Source organism: Artibeus jamaicensis, unplaced genomic scaffold (assembly GCF_021234435.1).
Source record: "Artibeus jamaicensis isolate MK-2021 breed Jamaican fruit bat unplaced genomic scaffold, CSHL_Jam_final contig_685, whole genome shotgun sequence".
Taxonomy (NCBI): domain Eukaryota; kingdom Metazoa; phylum Chordata; class Mammalia; order Chiroptera; family Phyllostomidae; genus Artibeus; species Artibeus jamaicensis.
In genome coordinates this window covers 19,420,203-19,439,438 of record NW_026521924.1, presented here as the reverse complement: position 1 = coordinate 19,439,438, position 19,236 = coordinate 19,420,203, and the positions used below count along the sequence as shown (strand labels likewise).

General features: G+C 40.9%; 1 protein-coding gene and 2 non-coding genes across 3 annotated transcripts in view; 2 read left to right on the top strand and 1 right to left on the bottom strand.

Annotated features, from left to right (window-relative positions):
* The first annotated feature begins 6,682 nt into the window (after positions 1-6,682).
* The window catches only part of RBL1 (RB transcriptional corepressor like 1), a 64,500-nt gene continuing 51,946 nt past the window's right edge, over positions 6,683-19,236 (top strand). The window contains exons 1-2 of the mRNA XM_037164488.2: positions 6,683-7,098; positions 10,591-10,724. Coding sequence (XP_037020383.2) covers positions 6,943-7,098; positions 10,591-10,724 — 290 coding nt within the window. The 5' untranslated portion in view covers positions 6,683-6,942. The remainder of the gene's footprint in view (positions 7,099-10,590; positions 10,725-19,236) is intronic.
* On the bottom strand, positions 8,394-8,526 carry LOC119063392 (small nucleolar RNA SNORA66). The gene has a single exon (XR_005085164.2). It is a non-coding gene; the product is annotated as a small nucleolar RNA SNORA66 (small nucleolar RNA).
* LOC119063383 (U6 spliceosomal RNA) lies at positions 12,141-12,246 on the top strand. The gene has a single exon (XR_005085156.2). It is a non-coding gene; the product is annotated as a U6 spliceosomal RNA (small nuclear RNA).

Here is a 19,236-nt window from a genome sequence, read left to right as displayed (position 1 = left end):
GGGAAAGAAATAATACATATTAATATATAACTAAACATAAAATCACATAGTGTGTTAGAAGCTGGAATATGCTCTGGGAAAAAAGGGTATGAGAAATCAGGAGTGTGGTGACTATAGGGAAGAAGAGGGTGCAATTTTAAATAGGATTGTTAATATCCCTGGCTGGTGTAGCTCAGTGGATTGAGTGCAGGCCTGCAAACCAAACAACTGCGGTTCAATTCCCAGTCAGGGCACATGCCTGGGTTGCAGGCCAGGTCCTCAGTAGGGGACACATGAGAGGCAACCACACATTGATGTTTCTCTCCCACTCTTTCTCCTTCCCTTCCCCTCTCTCTAAAATAAATAAATAAATAAAATTAAAAAAAAAAGAATCAGTTATATTGATTGAGATGACATGCTCCCAGATGTGGAACTAAAATAGATTAAAGTTGATTAGGAGGTAGCCAATTGTTTCTGGTGCAACACAAAAAGAGTAGGAGAAATAATATAATTTTTATTTGTATAGAACCTTCACATTATTTTTTTTACCTTGAATTAATTGTTTAATTTAGATGTTATTGTTATCACCATTTTACAGGTGAGAAAACAGGCTAAGTTGTCAGCACAAACTCAGTAAGTAGGATGCTAAGACTTAGATTCAAATCTTTTTTTAAAAAATATTTTACTTATTTATTTTCAGAGTGAGAAGGGGAGTCAGGAGAAAGAAAAGGAGAGAAACATCAATCAGTTGTCTTTCATATGTCTCCAAATGGGTACCCAGCCACAATCTAAGCATGGGTCCTGACTGAGAATCAGACTGGCAACCTTCTGCATTGCAGGCTGACAATCCACTGAGCCACACCAGCCAGGGCTCAGGCCTCCCAATTCCAATTCTCTCTGTACTTTTTTCAGTAGTCCCACAGGTAACAGCCTGAGCTGTTTCAAAGGAGAGAAAGAAAATATCAGTTTCTCTAAGTTGAATGAAGAAAGTGAAATGAGTGGAAAAACAACTAATATCTGGGATGACTTTTAGCTAATAACGTTGTTTTGCAGCTTCCCTGGGATTACAGGGGAGTAGGATTAAGCCAGGTTAATATTATGGATTCAGGAAACAAAATTGATCCTAAATTTTGGTTCTAGGTAGAATGAAGTATGTGCCAAGACAGCCTATTAGAAGGAAAAAAAAAATGCTATTTGCTATTCTGAAAAATCTTGTGACAAAAGAGTGCCCTGGGCATAGATTTTGACGGAGAAAGGCCTTAGAATTAACAGTTCAAATTAAATTGCTGTTTTCAGTTTTTCAGTTCTTTATCCAAAGTCTAAAGGAGATACAGAAATCACTTAATTGTCCTCATAAGTAGGGCTGACACTACTTTCCCTGCAGGGACCCCGCTTAGGGACCACTTTAGTTTTTCCTTGGAGGAATAAGAACAGTAAGAATGATGAGGTCAGGATTTGCCCCTTCCCTACAACTACCAATTGCTTTTTTGGGATAGTTAGATGGTTAGGTGAGAAAGTTTTTTTCTAAGAGGGGCACGTGCTGATCACGCACCTGCTTAAGGGGCATAGCAAAGCTGGAGGACAAAAAACTTTTTTGACGGAATTTTTTTTTAAAGATTTTTATTTATTTATTTTTAGAGGGGAAGGGAAGGAGAGAGAGAGAGAAACATCAATGTATGGTTGCCTTTCATGCGTCCACTGCTGGGAACTGGCCTGCAGGGAACTGGCCTGCAACCTAGGTATGTGCCCTGACTGGGAATCGAACCGCGATTGTCTGGTTCGCAGGCCCGCGCTCAATCCACTGAGCTACACCAGCCAGGGCTTTGACGGAATTTTAAAATGAAAAGCCACTTTGAGAAAAAAATCAGAACTGTGCTGTACACTTATGTTGTGATTTAGAGTTGTTTGTATTTTGAATAACATTTGGGAGCGTGCACACTTTAATCATGTTAGTCTTAGAGCCTCTGAAGGTCATAATCAGGCTTTGGACACATGCTCTGGGGAATCCTGAAATATTAAACCACAACAGGGAGGCTAATCATAGAGACCATCACACAATGGGATCAGAATAGAAACAACCTTCATGATATACCTGGATCAGAAGTGAAGGCAGAATAAATCTATTTCACTAACCATATTTCATTTCTATTTTTAAAAAGCTCAGTTTAGAGTTCAAGGGGCATGCCACTGAATATTAAGAAAAAAATTAAAAACAGCATGAACCCTGATCAAAAGTGGGGTGAGCTGATGGATAACAGGGAAAAACAAAAGGCGCGCAGATGAGGCTGGGTCTGACAGATGTGTCCTCAATGCTAAGCTGCCTAAATTCGATTCAAATGGTAACAGTGAGTCCCTGAAGTTGTGGGAAAGAAGGTGACGGGATACAAATGCTGCTTGAGAAAAACTAGACTAGTAACTAAGTATAAAATGGATTGGAAGGGAAAATGCAAAATGTTGAGACAACTAGAAACCTAGTGGGGGAGGAACCTACAACCTTTAGTGATTAGGAGTAGGGGATAAAAGAGTAGGGGAGTGAGTGACGCCAAAGAGGACAGCAAGGGCTGGGGGTTTGGGTGGGTGTGGCAGTAGAAAACCAATGAGAGTTTAGTTACCGAGCAAAATAGGGGTGGGGAAGTACTGCTTAAATCTGCTTTATTGCATAAGGGAAATAAGGAAACTAAAGGGTATTTTCCTTTTATCTTGGTCTCATTTCCAAGGCCTATATTTCCTAATAATTTGACTGAGGACAGTCTGAGAATTATAACATAGTAAAAAGAAAAGTTATAGAAGCAAGTGATTGATGGGATATAAAGAGTGACAGATAAGAGATGGGATGGAAATGGAAGGCTTTAGGGGTGTCCAAACTTTTGGCATTTCTGGGCCACACTGGAAGAAGAGTTATCTTGGGCCACACATTAAATACACAAACACTAAGCAAAACGGATGGGGGGGGAAGGTGTTTTAAAAAATATATTTTTTATTTATCTATTTTTAGACAGAGGGGAAGGGAGAAAGCAAGGAAGAGAAACATCAGTCTGTGGTTGTCTCTCATGCACTCCCTACTAGGGACCTGGCCTGCAACCCAGGCATGTGCCTGACTGGGGATCAAACTGTCAACCCTGTTTCAAAGGCCAGTGCTCAATCCACTAAGCCATCCAGCTAGGGCTAAAAAAAAGGGTTTTAAGTAAATTTATGATTTTGCATTGGGTTGCATTCATAGCCATCCTGGACCATATGCAGCCCGTGAGATGTGGATTGGACACCCCTTCCATTTTACATAGGATATGACTTCTTGAAAGTCCCGATTCAGCCCTGAAGAAGAGAAAAAAGTAATAATGTTTCTCAGTTTTTGTTTGGTGGGTAACCTTTGGGAGGTGTTTCTTTTATTCTTGGATCATTTTCAAGCCAGCAGTGCCCCTCTGTTCAAGTGTGGATGACCTGAAAGTCACAGCAAAGGAAGCATCAGTATCTTGCACATAGCATGCATTCAGTCAACATTTGAAGAATGAAGACATGAACAGTTTTCAAGAGTTAGTATGCATGACTTGGGAAAAGAATCAGGAGACTCAAATCCAGAAGTAAAGAAGAAATGGGCTATGGTATATATACTGCAACTCACTGAAAACCAAACTACTAAAAAGATGAAAAATGGGGCAATGAGTATAGTTTTGTTTGGTTTATAATTGGTGGGAGCTATTAACTGTTATCTTGGTTGTTTTTTTTCAAGGCCAAAAACTCCCTTTGCAGTTCCCGTCTGGGGAAGAAAAGAGATTGGTTATGGCAAAGGCAAAAAACAAACAAACAAACAAACAAACCTTGAGGCTTCTCAGCTCTGTTATCTTGTCCAGGAGCAGCTATGAAAGCCAGGATCCCATGAGAAAGACTTACTTTTGCTCCATTTTTCCTCAAAAAATTCCAACCATGTTTGCATTTGACAGACCCAGCAATATTTCTCAACAATTGTTCCAGACCTTTACCGCTATACTGCAAGTTGCTCTGTTTTCCACTTAGCGGAGCACCTAGCAGGTCTGCTGAGTCTGGATGTAAGGTGACCACCTGCCAGTCAGGTTCATGAAGAGGAAAGGCCAGGATCTGGGTTCCTGGCTTGGCCCCTCAATGATCTCTCTCCCTTTTTTTTTTTTTTTTTTTTGTCTTCAGAGTCACTCTACTTGTTTCTGTCCATGATTATTCATATGCTTGTGTTTCCCCTATCCTAAAAAATACCTTACTTTGCCTCTCCTCCACAAAACTTCTTAAAGTTTTTACTTCCCACTTCAATTTTCTCATCTTCCCATTAGCATCTGTTATAGTAATATGACTTTCACTCCCACTGTGCTAAAGAAAACTGCTCTGGCCCTAGCTGGCATGGCTCAGTGGATTGAGTGCTGGCCTGCAAACCAAAAGGTTGCTGGTTCAATTCCCAGTCAGGGCACATTCCTGAGTTGCAAGCCAGGTCCCCAGTAAGGGGCATGCTAGATCAATGTATCTCTCACACAATAATGTTTCTCTCCCTTTCCCCTTTCCCCTCTCTCAAAAATAAGTGAAACCTTAAAAAAAAAAAAAAAAAAAAAACCCTGCTCTGGCAAAAGTCACTAAAAACATATGAATGCTAGTTCATGAGTTCTTTGAACTCTACATCCTAATTGAATTCTCTGCAGTATTGGATTCTATGGAGTACTTCCCCAGCCTCTGAGATACTGCTCCTTGTTTTCATACCTCTCTGGCCAGTTTTTTTCATTCACTCCTCAAATTCTGACCAACCCTTAAGTGTTGAGGTTCCTAAAGTCTCTTTTTCATACCATCATGCTCCCTGATATAAACCTCCTTCCTTAGTTTCAGGTACTGCCTGAAAATATTCCCAAATCCTCGTGTCCAGGCTGTCCCCACACCTGGAGCTCTCTCTTAAATAAGTGCAGCAGTTTCATTAGAAATCCAAAGGAGCCACAAGAGGACTTTTCATTCATCGCACATCCACTGATCCTGACATTTGTTGGCTGACCAAAAAGGAAGTTAGGGGGAGAGATGATAACACCTGTTGTAGACCCCTTGGTACTTACTGGAGATAGACTGAGAGTCTCTGTGTAGGCACTCTGTGCGGAGACAATAATGAGACTATCCTGAAGTCAATTGAAGCAGTAGCTACTAGGAGGTAGAGTTGGAAGGAAGTGCCACCACATGGGTAGTTTCATTTGAGTTTTCAGTTTTTTGCAGGGAGTCTGACTTTTTATTCATTTGAGACCCAGCTTACAGCTGGTTTCCAAGTCCCAACGGGCTACTTTCCAGGGTCCAATCGCTTCCTCTTAAACTTCTGCAAGCATCCCAAACATGACAGTTTGAGAACTAGTCTGATCCCTCCACTTGTGCTCCCATTCTAGTTAACAGCATCACCATCCACCTCTTGGCCCAGGCGGATCCCTCTGTTCCTGGGGACTCCTTCTGCAGTGTCCCCTTTAGTTCTGGGCCAGAGACCTCTCTCCAGGCTGGCTCCTTCCCAGGGTGTACCAACTGCACACATCTAGTCTCTACTCCATCCATTCCAGTGTCACGATGCAGCCAGAGAAACTTGTGCAAGACACATACTGATCATTTGTCACCTTCTTTTCATTGAAACCCCCACTGATGATAATGTGCAGGCTTTTAATGGGGCGTCTGATGTGCTTTGCAACCTACTTTGTGTTATTTTCCACTTTCACCTCTGGTGATTCCTTCCATCACCCAAGCAACAATGGGCCCTTTGTAATTTTTCAGATACATTATGCTAAGTACATAGTGAATAACAAATACCAGCCAGGCATCAATCTAAACTTTGGAATATAGTGAGCATGAAAAGAAGGCGCCTGCTCTCATACAACTCACATTTTAGTCGGAAGAGCCAATGAATAAACAAATAGCTTCGGACAGTGATAAGGTGCCATGAAGACAAATGGGGTGGAGTGTGAGGTGAGCTATTTTAGATACAATGCTCATGGATGGCCTGAGAAGGCCACCTTTAGTTGAACTTGAATGGTGAAGAGGAGCCACACAAGCAAAGGCCTGTTGTACAGTGTTTGGGGCTGTTTGATCAGGATGTGAGAAAGGCCTCAAAGCAAGAACTAGCTTGGTAACTTGGCATTTGGAAGGTTCCAAAACAAAGCAGTGAGGCTGAACCTTTACTACCTACCTGGGCATGGGGAGTTGTGGGGGTGGACAATGCCCTCTGTGGGGTGGGGACATATCACATGGGGTACTGGGGGCCATAAAAGGAGTTGGGCATTATTCTAAAGGCAAGAGGAATCTACTGAAGGGTTCTGAGTGGAGTGATATGCTCCATGACCTTTAAAGAAAAAAATCACTCTGGCTCTTGATGAAGCAGAAGTGCTGGTTGCGGCAGCAGAAGGGTGAGTAAGCAACGGAGTCCAACAAAGCACTTCTGTCAAGGGACCATTTTGTTCTCTCCTCCATCTCCTAACTCAAGGGGCAAGTCTCAGGCTGGCGCTGCGGAGCAGGGCCACTCCAAGCCCAAAATTTGGCGGGACAGAGATTTCCCCATAAGTTGAACGAGGCCACCTCTAAACACATAGCCCCGTCCTACCGGAGCCAAAGAGCCGCGGGGACTAGGGCGGCGCCGCGGGCTTCAGAGCAGGATATGGACTACAACTCCCGGCAGACTCTGCGCGCGGGGTGTCGATCCCTCCGCTCCCAATTTGTCCCGCCGGTTGTGCCCATCGTGGCCCGAGGGCCAAGTTCAGGGTTTTTTCAGAACCCGAGGTTCGTCTTCTTGTCATATTTCCCAAGAAGGACCACTGGGAGCCCTGGATGAGAGACGGACTTTTTTTAGGAGAAACGCGGATGCAGACCATCGAAGAGACCTCGCTCTGTAGCTGCGATTTTCGCGCGCTTTGGCGCAGGTGGTTGTGGGTAGCGCGCCCAGGAGGGAGAAAGGACTGGGGGGCTTGTGATTGCGCCGCCCGCAGGGCCTAGAGGATGTTCGAGGACGACCCCCACGACGAGGGGGCGGCGGTGGTCGCCGCAGCCGGGGAGGCGCTGCAGGCCTTGTGCCAGGAGCTGAACCTGGACGAGGGGAGCGCGGCCGAAGCCCTGGACGACTTCACCGCCATCAGGGGCAACTACAGCCTAGAGGTGAGCGGCTGCAGGTGGGACCCGACCCCCGCCAGGCCCCACCCCGGCTCCGCCCCTGCCCTTCCCTATGGGTCGGTGGGAGTTTCCCCACCGAGAAGGGTCGCCGCCCAGCCGGGCGCCGCGGAGTGCGAAACTGGAGGGATGAGTGTAACTCATTCTGGCTCTTTATGTATTTTTTTTCTTTGGAGGCGGGAAAGTGAAGTTCGGAAAGGGAGCGGCTGGTCCAAGGTCACAGCCACTCGGGGCCTCCAGACTCCGACCAGGTCTCCCTCCACCCCGCCAGACGGCACAGACGTCAGTGGCACTGCCCTTGTATCTATTTTGTTCAAGAGAAGCAAATACTATAGTGATAAAAGCGAAAATGAATTGTGTGTCAAGACATCACTGCCAGCCCTTTAAATATGTCATCTCACTTAGTTCTCGCTACAACCCCTCGAGCCCGTTCTGCGGTCCCCGTTCCGCAGCCGCGAAGCCGAGCCCCGGAGACGTTCGCGTGCCGAGGGGCACAGGGCGGTGCTGGAGCCCGAGCCCGTGGCCCTCGCACCCTCCCCGACCGAGGGCGGAGGTCGGGTCGCTCACTCGTTAGTTCAGCGCCGCGCAGCGGGGAGGTCGGAGCCGGCGCTCGCACCGGGCTCTCCGCCCCGGGCACCTCCTCTCTCACTCGGGGATACTTAGCTGGTCCTGTTGCTTTAGCGCAGGCTGTCGTTATATATGCTACAATATAAAAGAAACGTAGGTTATCACTTTTAGATTTTTTTCCCCCCAACCATTGCCCTTGATCTCCACAGTAGCCCTGTGAACGCGGCAGAGGGGTGAGTGGTATTACCCCTGCTTTCTAAGCAATATCAAGGCCCAGAGTGCCGTCTGGCCCCGGGGTCGTTCCGCTGGTTATTATAGGAACTTAGATAAGCGCAAGCCCAGTGTGGAGATGGAATTGTGGCGGAATGTGTTTCCCAGTTACTCCAGTGGCCTCAGACTCCAGGGCGTTCGTGCTCCAGAGGGGGCAGGACTCGCCCATAGAGTGTTTCCCGGACTCAGTACCCAGTGGAGTAACTCATCGCTGGATTTAAAGACACGGAGTTGGATGTTTGGAGTTGAGTGTACGAGTCTGTAGACAAGGGAAGAGCTCCCAAGAGAGACTCTTGTTGTGTCCCCAGGAGAGGCCTGGATGGACCGGATAAAGGGCAGCGGTCTGCATCCGTGGGCGGCGGGACTGGGAAGTAGGAAAGTAAGGGATATTTTAAATGATATCCTCTCAATGAAAACAAACTGATTTTTATTTTTATTTCCTTTTACACTGTCCTAGGATAGAATGGTCCACCTCAGTAGCTTCTGAGACCAATACATTTCTGTCACCACAATTACTTAAGCGAACCTGGTTCCCTTCACTTTCGCAACGTCATGCAGAGTTAGTCATCGAGTTTGCACACAAACAGATTTTTTAAAGCCTGAGAAAGCATTTCTGACATCCCAGGTCCTGTTTGGTCTTAGTGAATAAGCATTTATGAGTGCTGACTCCGGTCTGGACATTAACTGGGCACCTCTTTTAAGATTTTTTTTTTTTTTTAAGATTTATTTTCAGAGGGGGGGGCGGGGAAGAGGGAGAGAAACATCCATGTGTGAGAGGAAACAGGGATCGGTTGCCTCTCACGCGCCCCCAACTGGCGACCCAGCGCACAACCCAGGGAGGCGCGTCTCAGGCAGCGCTCAACCCACTGAGCCTCTCCGGCCCGGCCTCTGCGAGCTAGTTCCTGCCTACAGGCTGTCACCAGGCCGTTCCCTCTACTGGAAACTTTCCCTTAACCCCCATTGCAGGAAAAATTGGGGAGCTGGATCTCCGGTTAGGCAGAGTTGGAGTCGATCGCAAATGCTTGATTTAGAAAGCACAAATGTGTGCATTAAGATTTCATAAGTGTTTTTTCTACCCAAAATGTTTTATTTTTTTTCTTTCTTGTTTGTTTGTGATGGAAGACTTGAAGTAGGCATTTTCATGTATCTGCTGCTTGCTCAGAGCCCCTCTCCCCAGCCCTACCTCTCTGCAGTCTTCCTGACAGGCCCCTGCCTACATTTTTCCCTTCCCTCTTGCATTTTGGTGATTTACCACTTAGCAATTTTAAGTTTGAATCCTTCCCTGAGCTCTAGTCAAAATCATATTCTCTACACTATATTTTACTAGCAACACATTATCTTCATTGCTCCTTATAGTATATATCTCACCAATTAGAGGTAGTAGTATCTGTTTTTCTTAGCTCCAGACTTGGAATTTTGTGCGGTCAGAAACTATCTTTGTGTTTCTAAGACCTAGCATCATAGACTTAAAATAAATAATGTAGGTGACTTAAATTTTTTTAATTTATTGATTTTAGAGAGAGAAAGATTAATTTGTTGTTCCACTTACTTATGCATTCATTGATTGCTTCTTGTATGTGCGGTGGCAGTAGATTGAACCCCCAACCTTTACGTATCTCCACCAACACTCTAACTGACTTAGCTATGTGACCAGAGCCTTTTTAAATTTTTTTTATAGTAGGACACTAGGTGTTTTCATCTAGTGTCCTGTATCCAAAGACACTTGGGTGCTATTCCCAAATAATTCATTAATCTAGGCTTCTAAAAATATTCAACTTTAAGCTTACCTACCTCATTTCATGTCTTGATCAAATAAGACTTCTCACTACTTTAAGATAGGAGCACTGGGTTTTAGCTTTATCGGTGGCCATTCATTCCTGCCTACCACTTTTGGATTATTACAAGAAATCTATCAGTGTTTTTATCTGTCTTCAAGAGGATGTGCAGAACACTGAATAACAGTAATAGTATATTGTGCTGTGAGATTTGTGTCTAACTCCTAATCTTTAAATTTAACTATAGTTCAGCAGTGAGGTCATGAAGTGATTCTGGCTTGGAGAGATCTCAAGTCTGTCTCAGACAACTGAGTGTTAAATTCACAAATGTCACCTTTTTTGTAACGTTGTAAACTGAGATACCCGCTAAGATAAAGAGCCATGCTTAGAATTTTAAAGATTGGGGTAAATAATTTCCCAAATGTTTACCTCGCAAAAATGACAGTTTTCTTTTATGTTTTGCAAGGTACTAATTTTTGTTACGTGTGATTTCCTTGTTATCTTTCTACTCTGTTTTTTCCGTTTTCTGCCAAACTGGTTAAAAAAAATGGTAGAAGGAATTTCAGCATCATCAAGGCCACGACTGATGTTTTCAAATTGAGAAAGCTAATGCTGAGAACTTTTAAGAGAACTCTGTCAATATTATATTTGGGGTGTAGGTGAGAGATCTAGCCTTGGATTAATACTGATGTAGTGTGTTACACGGGACTGAGGGTAAGAAGTTTTACACCCACTACTGCAGCTGCTTTACCTCTCTGGTCTGTTATATGCAGAACAAATATTAGACCAGATAATTCTAAGAGTTATCTTAGAATTCAAGCCCTTTAACATAATGTATTTGTTTTGATACTTGTTTTTTGCCTGCCAGGGAGAAGTTATACACTGGTTGGCATGTTCATTGTATGTCGCGTGCCGCAAAAGCATTATTCCCACAGTTGGAAAGGGTATCATGGAAGGAAATTGCGTTTCACTTACCAGAATACTACGTTCAGCTAAATTAAGGTAAAGCACTTTGATTTTTCAAACATTGTTTTGTACCTCCTAAATTTAATTTTAGAGTTTAATTTCTCTTTAAGTTTAACACATTTAACATAATTCGATTCTAAGTTTGTTATCATATAGGTATTCTTTCCCAGTTCTTCTACCGCCTTTCTTCCTAAAATTTTGACTTCAACCTAAGGCTTCTGTATAGATAAATCTTTTTTGTCTATAATTTTTTCATTAGGGTTTTTTTAAAAGATTTTATTTATTGATTTTTAGAGATAGGGGAATGGAGGGAGAGAAACATCACTGTGTGCTTGCCTCTTGTGTGCCCTCTACTAGGGACTTGGCCTGCAACCCAGACGTGTACCCTGACTGGGAATTGAACCAGTGACCCTTTGGTTGGCAGGCCAGCACTCAATCCACTGAGCCATACCAGCCAGAGCTTTTCATTAGTTTTGTAAAATTTGAAAATAATTTTATGCACAAAGATTACCCATATGCCCTTGATCCAGATTCACCTATTATTTTACCCATTTGCTTTATCATTTCATCTTTCTCTCTTAAATAATATTTTTTCCGCAACCATGTCAAATTAAGTTGTGTACATTATAACCCTTTATACCTGGTGTGTATTTCCTTAAATACCTACAATGATCAACTCCAGCAAAGTTAACATTGATACAATAATTTTATCTAAAATATCATCTCTATTCTATTTTAATTAGTTGATCCAATAATATTCTTTATAGCATATTTTTTCTTTGGGTACAATTTCCAACCTAGAATCAAGCATTGCATTCACTTACCATGTCCCATTAGTTTCCTTTAATCAGGAATATTTTCACAGCATTTGTCTTTTATAACATTGACATTTTTGAAGAATATAGTCCATAACTACCCACTCTCTTTTTTTAATAGATTGTTCCTCATTTCAGATCTCTCATGTGTTTCCTTATGATTAGATATAGGCCCTGTGTTTCCAAATGGAAAACTACGTAAATGATTTTGTGTCCTCAGTGTATCACATCTGGAGGCATATGATATCTATCTGTATCTCATTGGTAATATTAATTTTGATCATCTACTCAAGATTCTGTATAGTTCTAGTACATATGGAACTAATTGCCTGGATACAAAACAAAAGAAATGGAGCGATCCAGGTCTGGATGGTCTCTGTTTCTGGGTTATTTACCTGTGACAAAGCTATTTGAGGTGGTTGTATATTTGCTATTGTGGGTTTCCAGGACAGAAGAGAAACAAATTTTAAAGCCCTATCCAGAGAATGCAATTAGGTTTCAGTTCATACTAAACTAAAAAAAAATTTTCAGAATAATTTTGGTGCCTGTAAGTGGAAAAATAATAAACTGGAGACATTTTTTTTAGACTTTCCTATCAGGTTTTTTCATTGATGATAAAAAGAAAGTATAAAGATTAGCGCTCGCTTCGGCTGCACATATATAAAATTGGAACGATACAGAGAAGATTAGCATGGCCCCTGTACAAGGATGACACGCAAATTCGTGAAGTGTTCCATATTTTTATATTAGCCAAGATTAAAATGAAGGAGAGAATCCTAGAAGCAGCAAGAGATAAGGGGACAGTCACCTACAAAGGAGTTCCCATCAGACTGTCAGCAGATTTCTCAAAAGAGACCTTACAGGCAAGGAGAGGCTGGAAAGACGTATTCCAAGTCATGAAAGGCAAGGACCTACATCCAAGATTGATCTATCCAGCAAAGCTTTCATTTAGAATGGAAGGGCAGATAAAGTGCTTCTCAGATAAGATCAAATTCAAGGAGTTCATCATCACCAAGTCCTTATTATATGAAATGTTAAAGAGACTTACCTAAGAAACAGAAGATAAAAAAGATGAACAGTGAAAGGACAGCAAACTCACAGTTATTAAGAACCACACCTAAAAGAAAAGCAAACTAAGAGGACAGCTAGATCAGGAGCAGAACCATAGAAATGAAGATCACATGGAGGGTTAGCAACAGGGGAGTGGGAGAAGGTACAGAAAATAAGTAGCATAGATGGTAGGTAGAAAATAGGGGGGAGAGCAAGAATAGTATGGGAAATATAGAATCTAAAGAACTTGAGACATGTCATAAACTAAAGGGGGGAATGGTGGGGGGAGGGGGTGTGCAGGGTGGAGGGGAATGAAGGGGGAAATAGAACAACTGTAATGGCATAATCAATAAAATATATTAAAAAAATAAAAATAAAAAATAAGATTAACAAAGTTCAGGTAATTTTTTAATTGAACAAAACCTTATCCATGATAATATAAAACAGTTTGATTTTTTCTATTAGATTGTTTTATATCACTGACCATATAATAACTTTTTTTTTAATCCTCACCTGAGGATATGTTTTATTGATTTTAGGGAGGGAGGGAAACATGGATATGAGAGAGAAACATCGGTTAGTTGCCTCCAGTGTACACCCTGACCAGGAATCAAACCCAGAACCTTTTTGGTACACAGGATGGTGTTCCAACCTGCGGAGCCACTTGGCCAGGCTGACCATATAAGATTTTAAAAATCTCTGTGCCCTGGCTGGGTAACTCAGTTGGCTACGACGGAATACACCAAAGTCGTAGGTTGGATCCCCTGTCAAGGCACATAACAAGAAACACCCAATGAATGCATAAATAAATGGAACAACAAATCAATGTTTCTCTCTTCCTCTCTCTAAAAAATCAATTTAAAAAAGTGCTGATAAAATATGTAATAAATTTTAAGGAAACTGAACAAAAAGAATAACTTAAAATTTAGAGCAGTACAAGCTAATGATAAAAATTTTAAATATAAAAATAGTTCTAGAGATGGATGGTGATGATGTTTGCCCAGTGTGAATGTACTTAATGCCATTGAAATATACACTTAAAAATGGTTAAAATGGTAAATTTTATGTTATATACTTTATTAGAATTTTTTTAATGTTTAAAATTTTTTCAAATAATACAGAAGTGTTGAAAGTAGAAAGATGTCTCTTCCTTTTCTCTCTCCCCAGAATTAACTCCTATTGACAGTTTACATTAATCAATTGTTAAACAGGAAAAAAATTGTTTTTCAGTCTCTTGGTTGTTTTTTTAAAAAAACATAAATGAGATCAGTAGATTACTACCTTAAGATTCATTTAAAAATTTCTTTTGCTATTAAGTATAGTATAAAAAGTGTCTGTTGTGCAGTTTGAATTTCTAATTCATTTTATTTTATTATTATTCTTAATAGGTTTTTTTGTTGTTGTTTTCCATTACCATTTATCCCTCTTATTACCCTTCCACCTCCACCACCCCCAACCTCACAATCACCAGGTGTCCATTAGTTCTGTCACTTTTTTGCTGGATCCTTCAAACCACCCTGTCCCCCACCCCTACAGCTGTTAGCCTGCTGGCTTTCTAATTCATTTTAATCAAGATATCTGCATCTCTTTCTTTAATTTCCACATTCTTTCACAAGTTTTTCACTATCTTGTGATTTAAATCAAGATTACTTTCACTTATTATTTTTTCTTATTTTTATTATTATTAATTAATTAATTAATTTTTTTTTATCTTTAGAGGGGAAGGGAAGGAAGGAAGGAAAGAAATATCAGTGTATGGTTGCCTTTCCTGGGTCCCCTGCTGTGAACTGGCCTGCAACCCAGGCATGTGCCCTGACTGGGAATCGAACTTCCATCCTTTGGTTTGCAGGCCTGTGCTCAATCCACTGAGCTACACCAGCCAGGTTCTTTTTATTTTTAAGATTTTATTTATTTACTTTTAGAGAGGGGAAGGGAGGGAGGGAAGAGAGGGAGAGAAACATCAATGTGTGGTTGCCTCTTACGGTCCCCTCCTGGGGACCTGGCTCACAACCCAGGCATGTACCCTGACTGGAAATTGAACCGGCAACCCTTTGGTTGGCAGGCTGGCACTCAATCCACTGAGCCACACCAGCCAGGGCTCACTTACTATTTTCATATTATAGTAGAACTGAATGAAAATTTAGTTCATGGAAAATTATTTTTTATACATTTTAATTAGGACAGTGATATTAATTTTTTACAAAATAATTTTTTTATCTTTGAGTGCCATTAAAGTCCAATAGTGTGCTGCTGTTGTGATACATGTGCCATATTTTTTTATTGCTGCTCTGTATATTTTTGTTGTGTCTGTTGAAATAAACATAACATACAATTTACCATTTTAACCACATTTGAGTGTATAGTTTATTGGCAATAAATGTATTTACATTGTTACGCAACCATTACCACCATCCATCTCCAGAACTCTTTCATCTTGCCAAACCGAAACTTCATAACAGTTAAAAGTGTCTTCCTTCTTTGCCCTCCTGCTAACTTTCCATAACCTCCAGGCTACTTTCTGCCTCTATGAATTTGACTGTTCTAGATACTTCCTGTATAAATGGAATCAAACAGTATTTGCCCTTTTGTGACTGGCTTATTTCACTTAACATAATGACTTTAAGAAAATTGTTGATTCAAAAGCTAGAGCAGACCTACGTATTTTTCTCTTTAAAAAAATTAAATTTATTGGGGTAACACTGTTTAATAACTTATAACTTAAATATTAAGTGTACAACTTTATAATATCTGTATACTTTATTATACACCACCTAAAGCCTAGTCTCTTTTTGTCACCATAATATCTGACCCCCTTTACCCTCTTCCTCCTCCCCCTCACCTCCCTTCCCCTCTGATAAACAACATTCTATTGTTTCTATCTATGAGTTTGTTTTGGGGGTGTTCGTTGATTTCATTCATATCCTACATAAGAGTGAAATCATATATAGTTCTTGTCCTTTTCTGTCTGACTTATTTCACTTGGCATAATACTCCCAAACCTGTTCTTTCTGATAAACTTTGAACTTATTATGGCGGGAAGTAAAAAAGTGCTCAAAAAAATGTTGGGGACATGTCCAAGGGACATAAAAGCTAACTTGGAAAGGTTGCCAGTAGTTGCCAAATTGGGGGGGTTCTGAGCATTAAAATTAATAGGGACAGTTATAGATTATAATTCAATGAGTAAATTTTATACTGATGATAAATAGGGGGGAAGGGAAAGCTCTTTATTAGAATGCCAATTAATAAATGTAGAAGAATAATAGAGTTGGAGGGGAAAAAAATCACCATTTTGCACCTCATAGTAATGAGGGGAGAATTCTCAATGGATGCCAAAACTATGGGACAGAAGTTTGATGAGAGCAGAATATTTATGTAATTCCAAATATTTCCTTATAAGTCACTAATTGCAAAGGGAAAAAATAATAACTTGGAGGTGGAAAACCGGAAGATCCTACCTAATTCAAGTGCAAAGTTATCAATAATGGGACAAGTGGATATGATCCGCTGAGAAGAGTATGATATGACTTACATAGTACTCTGTCAAAGATACACAGCCTACATCTAATAATGAGGGAAGCATGAGACAAACCCAAATTAGGGACATACTACAAAGTGAGATCAGTGAAGTGATAACAATGCTGTTAAGTTTTTTTTATTTTCAAATACTCTGATACCTTTTATTCCAGTTAGAATATTCTTTTGGGGGATAGCACTAAGTACAGTGGGCTTATATGGGGGTGTATTAGTCAAGGTTCTTTTTTTTAATAATTTGAACACTATATAGATGTTAATTCTATTTTTGCTTTTATTTTATTTATTTTTTTAAGTATTTATTTTTTAAGATTTTATTTATCTTTAGAGAAGAAGGGAAGGAGAGAAGGAGAGAAATATCAATGTATGGTTGCCTCTCGTGAGTCCCCTGCTGGGAACTGGCCTGCAACCCAGGCATGTACCCTGACCAGGAATCAAACTGTGATTGAGTGGTTCGCAGGCCTGAGCTCAACCCACTGAGCTACACCAACCAGGGCTCAAGGTTCTTATTTAAAAAACAAATAACAACTATCAACTCTGGCTAATTTAAGGAAAAAATAAATGTACTAAAAGGATGCTTATTGGATATCAGACAGAGTCTTGAGAATAGCTGACAAAATCTTTAGGATGACTTGAAAAACTGAACTTGGAAAATGACTAGTAACAAAAAGAGGCTGGCTACACAGCCAAAGAGCATGTCACAGAGAATATAACAAGGACACAGCTTGCATGCCAGCAGTGCTATCCCTGGACATTGCCACAGTATTTACCCCCAAGAGCTAAATATTGCTGTTGATCTTACTATAATAATTTACCACTTCCTCACTTCTCTGCACCATCAGCTCCAGATTCAAAATCCCAAGCATAGATCTAGTCAAGGGCTTCAGGTTTCATGCCTTCGCCCTAACTGCCAGTGAAACTTCTCAAGAGAGGAATTCCTCAGACAAGCAGAAGATTTAACATGCTGAGCATACCCCACCTCCAAAACAAAGTCCTCTATCAAGGACTATAATTTGTCAGCCAAAATATTTAGTAGTCTGGCAGGGTTTTTTTTGCTGCTAATGTTAACAATTTTAAAGAGACTCTTAAGCACCCTGTCTGGAATTTGAATATTTATGGACAATTAGCTGATGATGTCTTCTATCAACTTTTTAAAAAATCACAAGTGTCATTCAACATACAAGGTCTGTCCAGAAGGTATCCAGCCATGTAATATGAAAAATAGAGACATTTATTGAAGAAGATACAAGAAACATTGTACATAGGACAATGACACCTCAGTCCATTCAAAGTAGGTTCTCCTGATCATCATCAGCTGCTCCGTCATATTTTCCTAAATTTTATTGATGGTCTGAAATTTTTTTCCTTTTAAAAAAATATATATTTTATTGATTATCCTATTACGGTTTTCCCAAATTTTCCCCCTTTTCTCCCTTCCACATGGTATCCCCATTTCTTCCATCAATCCCCCCCTTAGTTCATGTTCATGGATTATGCATGTAAGTTCTTTGGCTTCTCCATTTCCTATACTGTTCTTTTTTTTTTTTCCTATACTGTTCTTAACATCCCCCTGTCTATTCTGTACCTACCAATTTGTACTTCTTAATCCCTGCACCTTTCCCGCCATTTCCTCCTTCCCCCTCCCAACTGGTAACCATCCAAATAATCTCCATATCTATGATTCTATTTCTGTCTGCTTGTTTGCTTAATTTGTATTTTATTAAATTGTTGATAGTTGTGAATTGATTCCCATTTTAATGTTCATAGTTTTGATCTTCTTAAATAAGTCCCATTAACACTTCATGTAATAATGGCTTGGTGATGATGAACTCCTTTAACTTTACCTTGTCTGGGAAGCACTTTATCTGCTCTTCAATACTAAATAATGTCTTTGCTGGTTAGAGTAATCTAGGTTGTAGGTCCTTGCTTTTCATCACTTTGAATACTTCTTGCATATCCCTTTTGGCCTGCAAAGTTTTGAGAAACCAGCTGACAGTCTTATGGAAACTCGGTAATTCTCTGCTTTTCTCTTGCTGCTTTGAAGATTCTCTTTACCTTTAACCTTTGGCATTTTAATTCTGATGTGTGTTGGTGTGGTCCTTTTTGTGTTCCTCTTGTTTGGGACTGTGTGCTTCCTGGACTTGTATGTCTGTTTCCCTCACCAAATTGGGGATGTTTTTTCTTTCATTGTCTTTTCAAAATAAGTTATCAACTTCTTTCTTTCTCTTCCTCTTCTCCTTCCAGCCCCTCTGTGATTCGAATATTGGTACATTTGAAGTTGTCCCAGAGGCTCCTTACCACATCCTCTTTTTTGGGGTGGGGTGGGGTTTTGGGTTTCTTTTGGTTTTTTTTTTGGGGGGGGGTTGGATTCTTTTTTCTTCTTGCTGTCCTGATTGATTTTTTTTTCCTTGTGTTCCAAAACATTGATTTGATTCCTGGCTTCCTTCCCTTCACTGATGATTCCCTGTAAAGTTTCTTTATTTCACTTAGTGTAACCTTCATTTCTGCCTGAGTCTTTTTTATGCTGTTGAAGTACCTAACAAGTTCTTGAACATCTTAATAACCAGTGTTTTGAACTCTGCATCTGATAGATTGCTTGTCTCCATTTTGTTCTTTTTCTGAAGTTTTGTTCTGTTCTTTAATTTGGGCCATGTTTCTTTGTCTCCTCATTTTGGCAGCCTCCCTGTGTTTGTTTCTATTTATTAGGTAGAGCTGCTTTGACTTCTGTCTTGGTAGCACAGCCTAATGTAGAAAAGTGCACCCATAAGTTTGATGGGGCAGAGTCTAGGTAATGGCCTCAGTGAGGCAACCCATGTGAACCAAGTAGATGGAGTCTTGAATATGGTGCCACTTGCTCTGTAGCTGTGTTTGGAGGAGGGCTCAGGAAAGGGACAATAGCTGCTGCCTGGCCTCTGGAATTTTAGGAGGAAAGCTGCCCCCCAGCATTTTCCTTGATGCCAGGTACTTCTGTTTTCTTCTGTTATGCCACTGGTGCCCTTCAAGCCACTCTCAGGGTGATGGAGCCCAGGGGGAGTGAGTTTGCACAAGCCCTAAGTCCATTGCGGACCCATTAAGAGGAACACCTGAGAATCCCACAGTTTCTTCCGCCACCCCAACACCCACTAATTTTTACAACTAGAAGTTACGGGGAT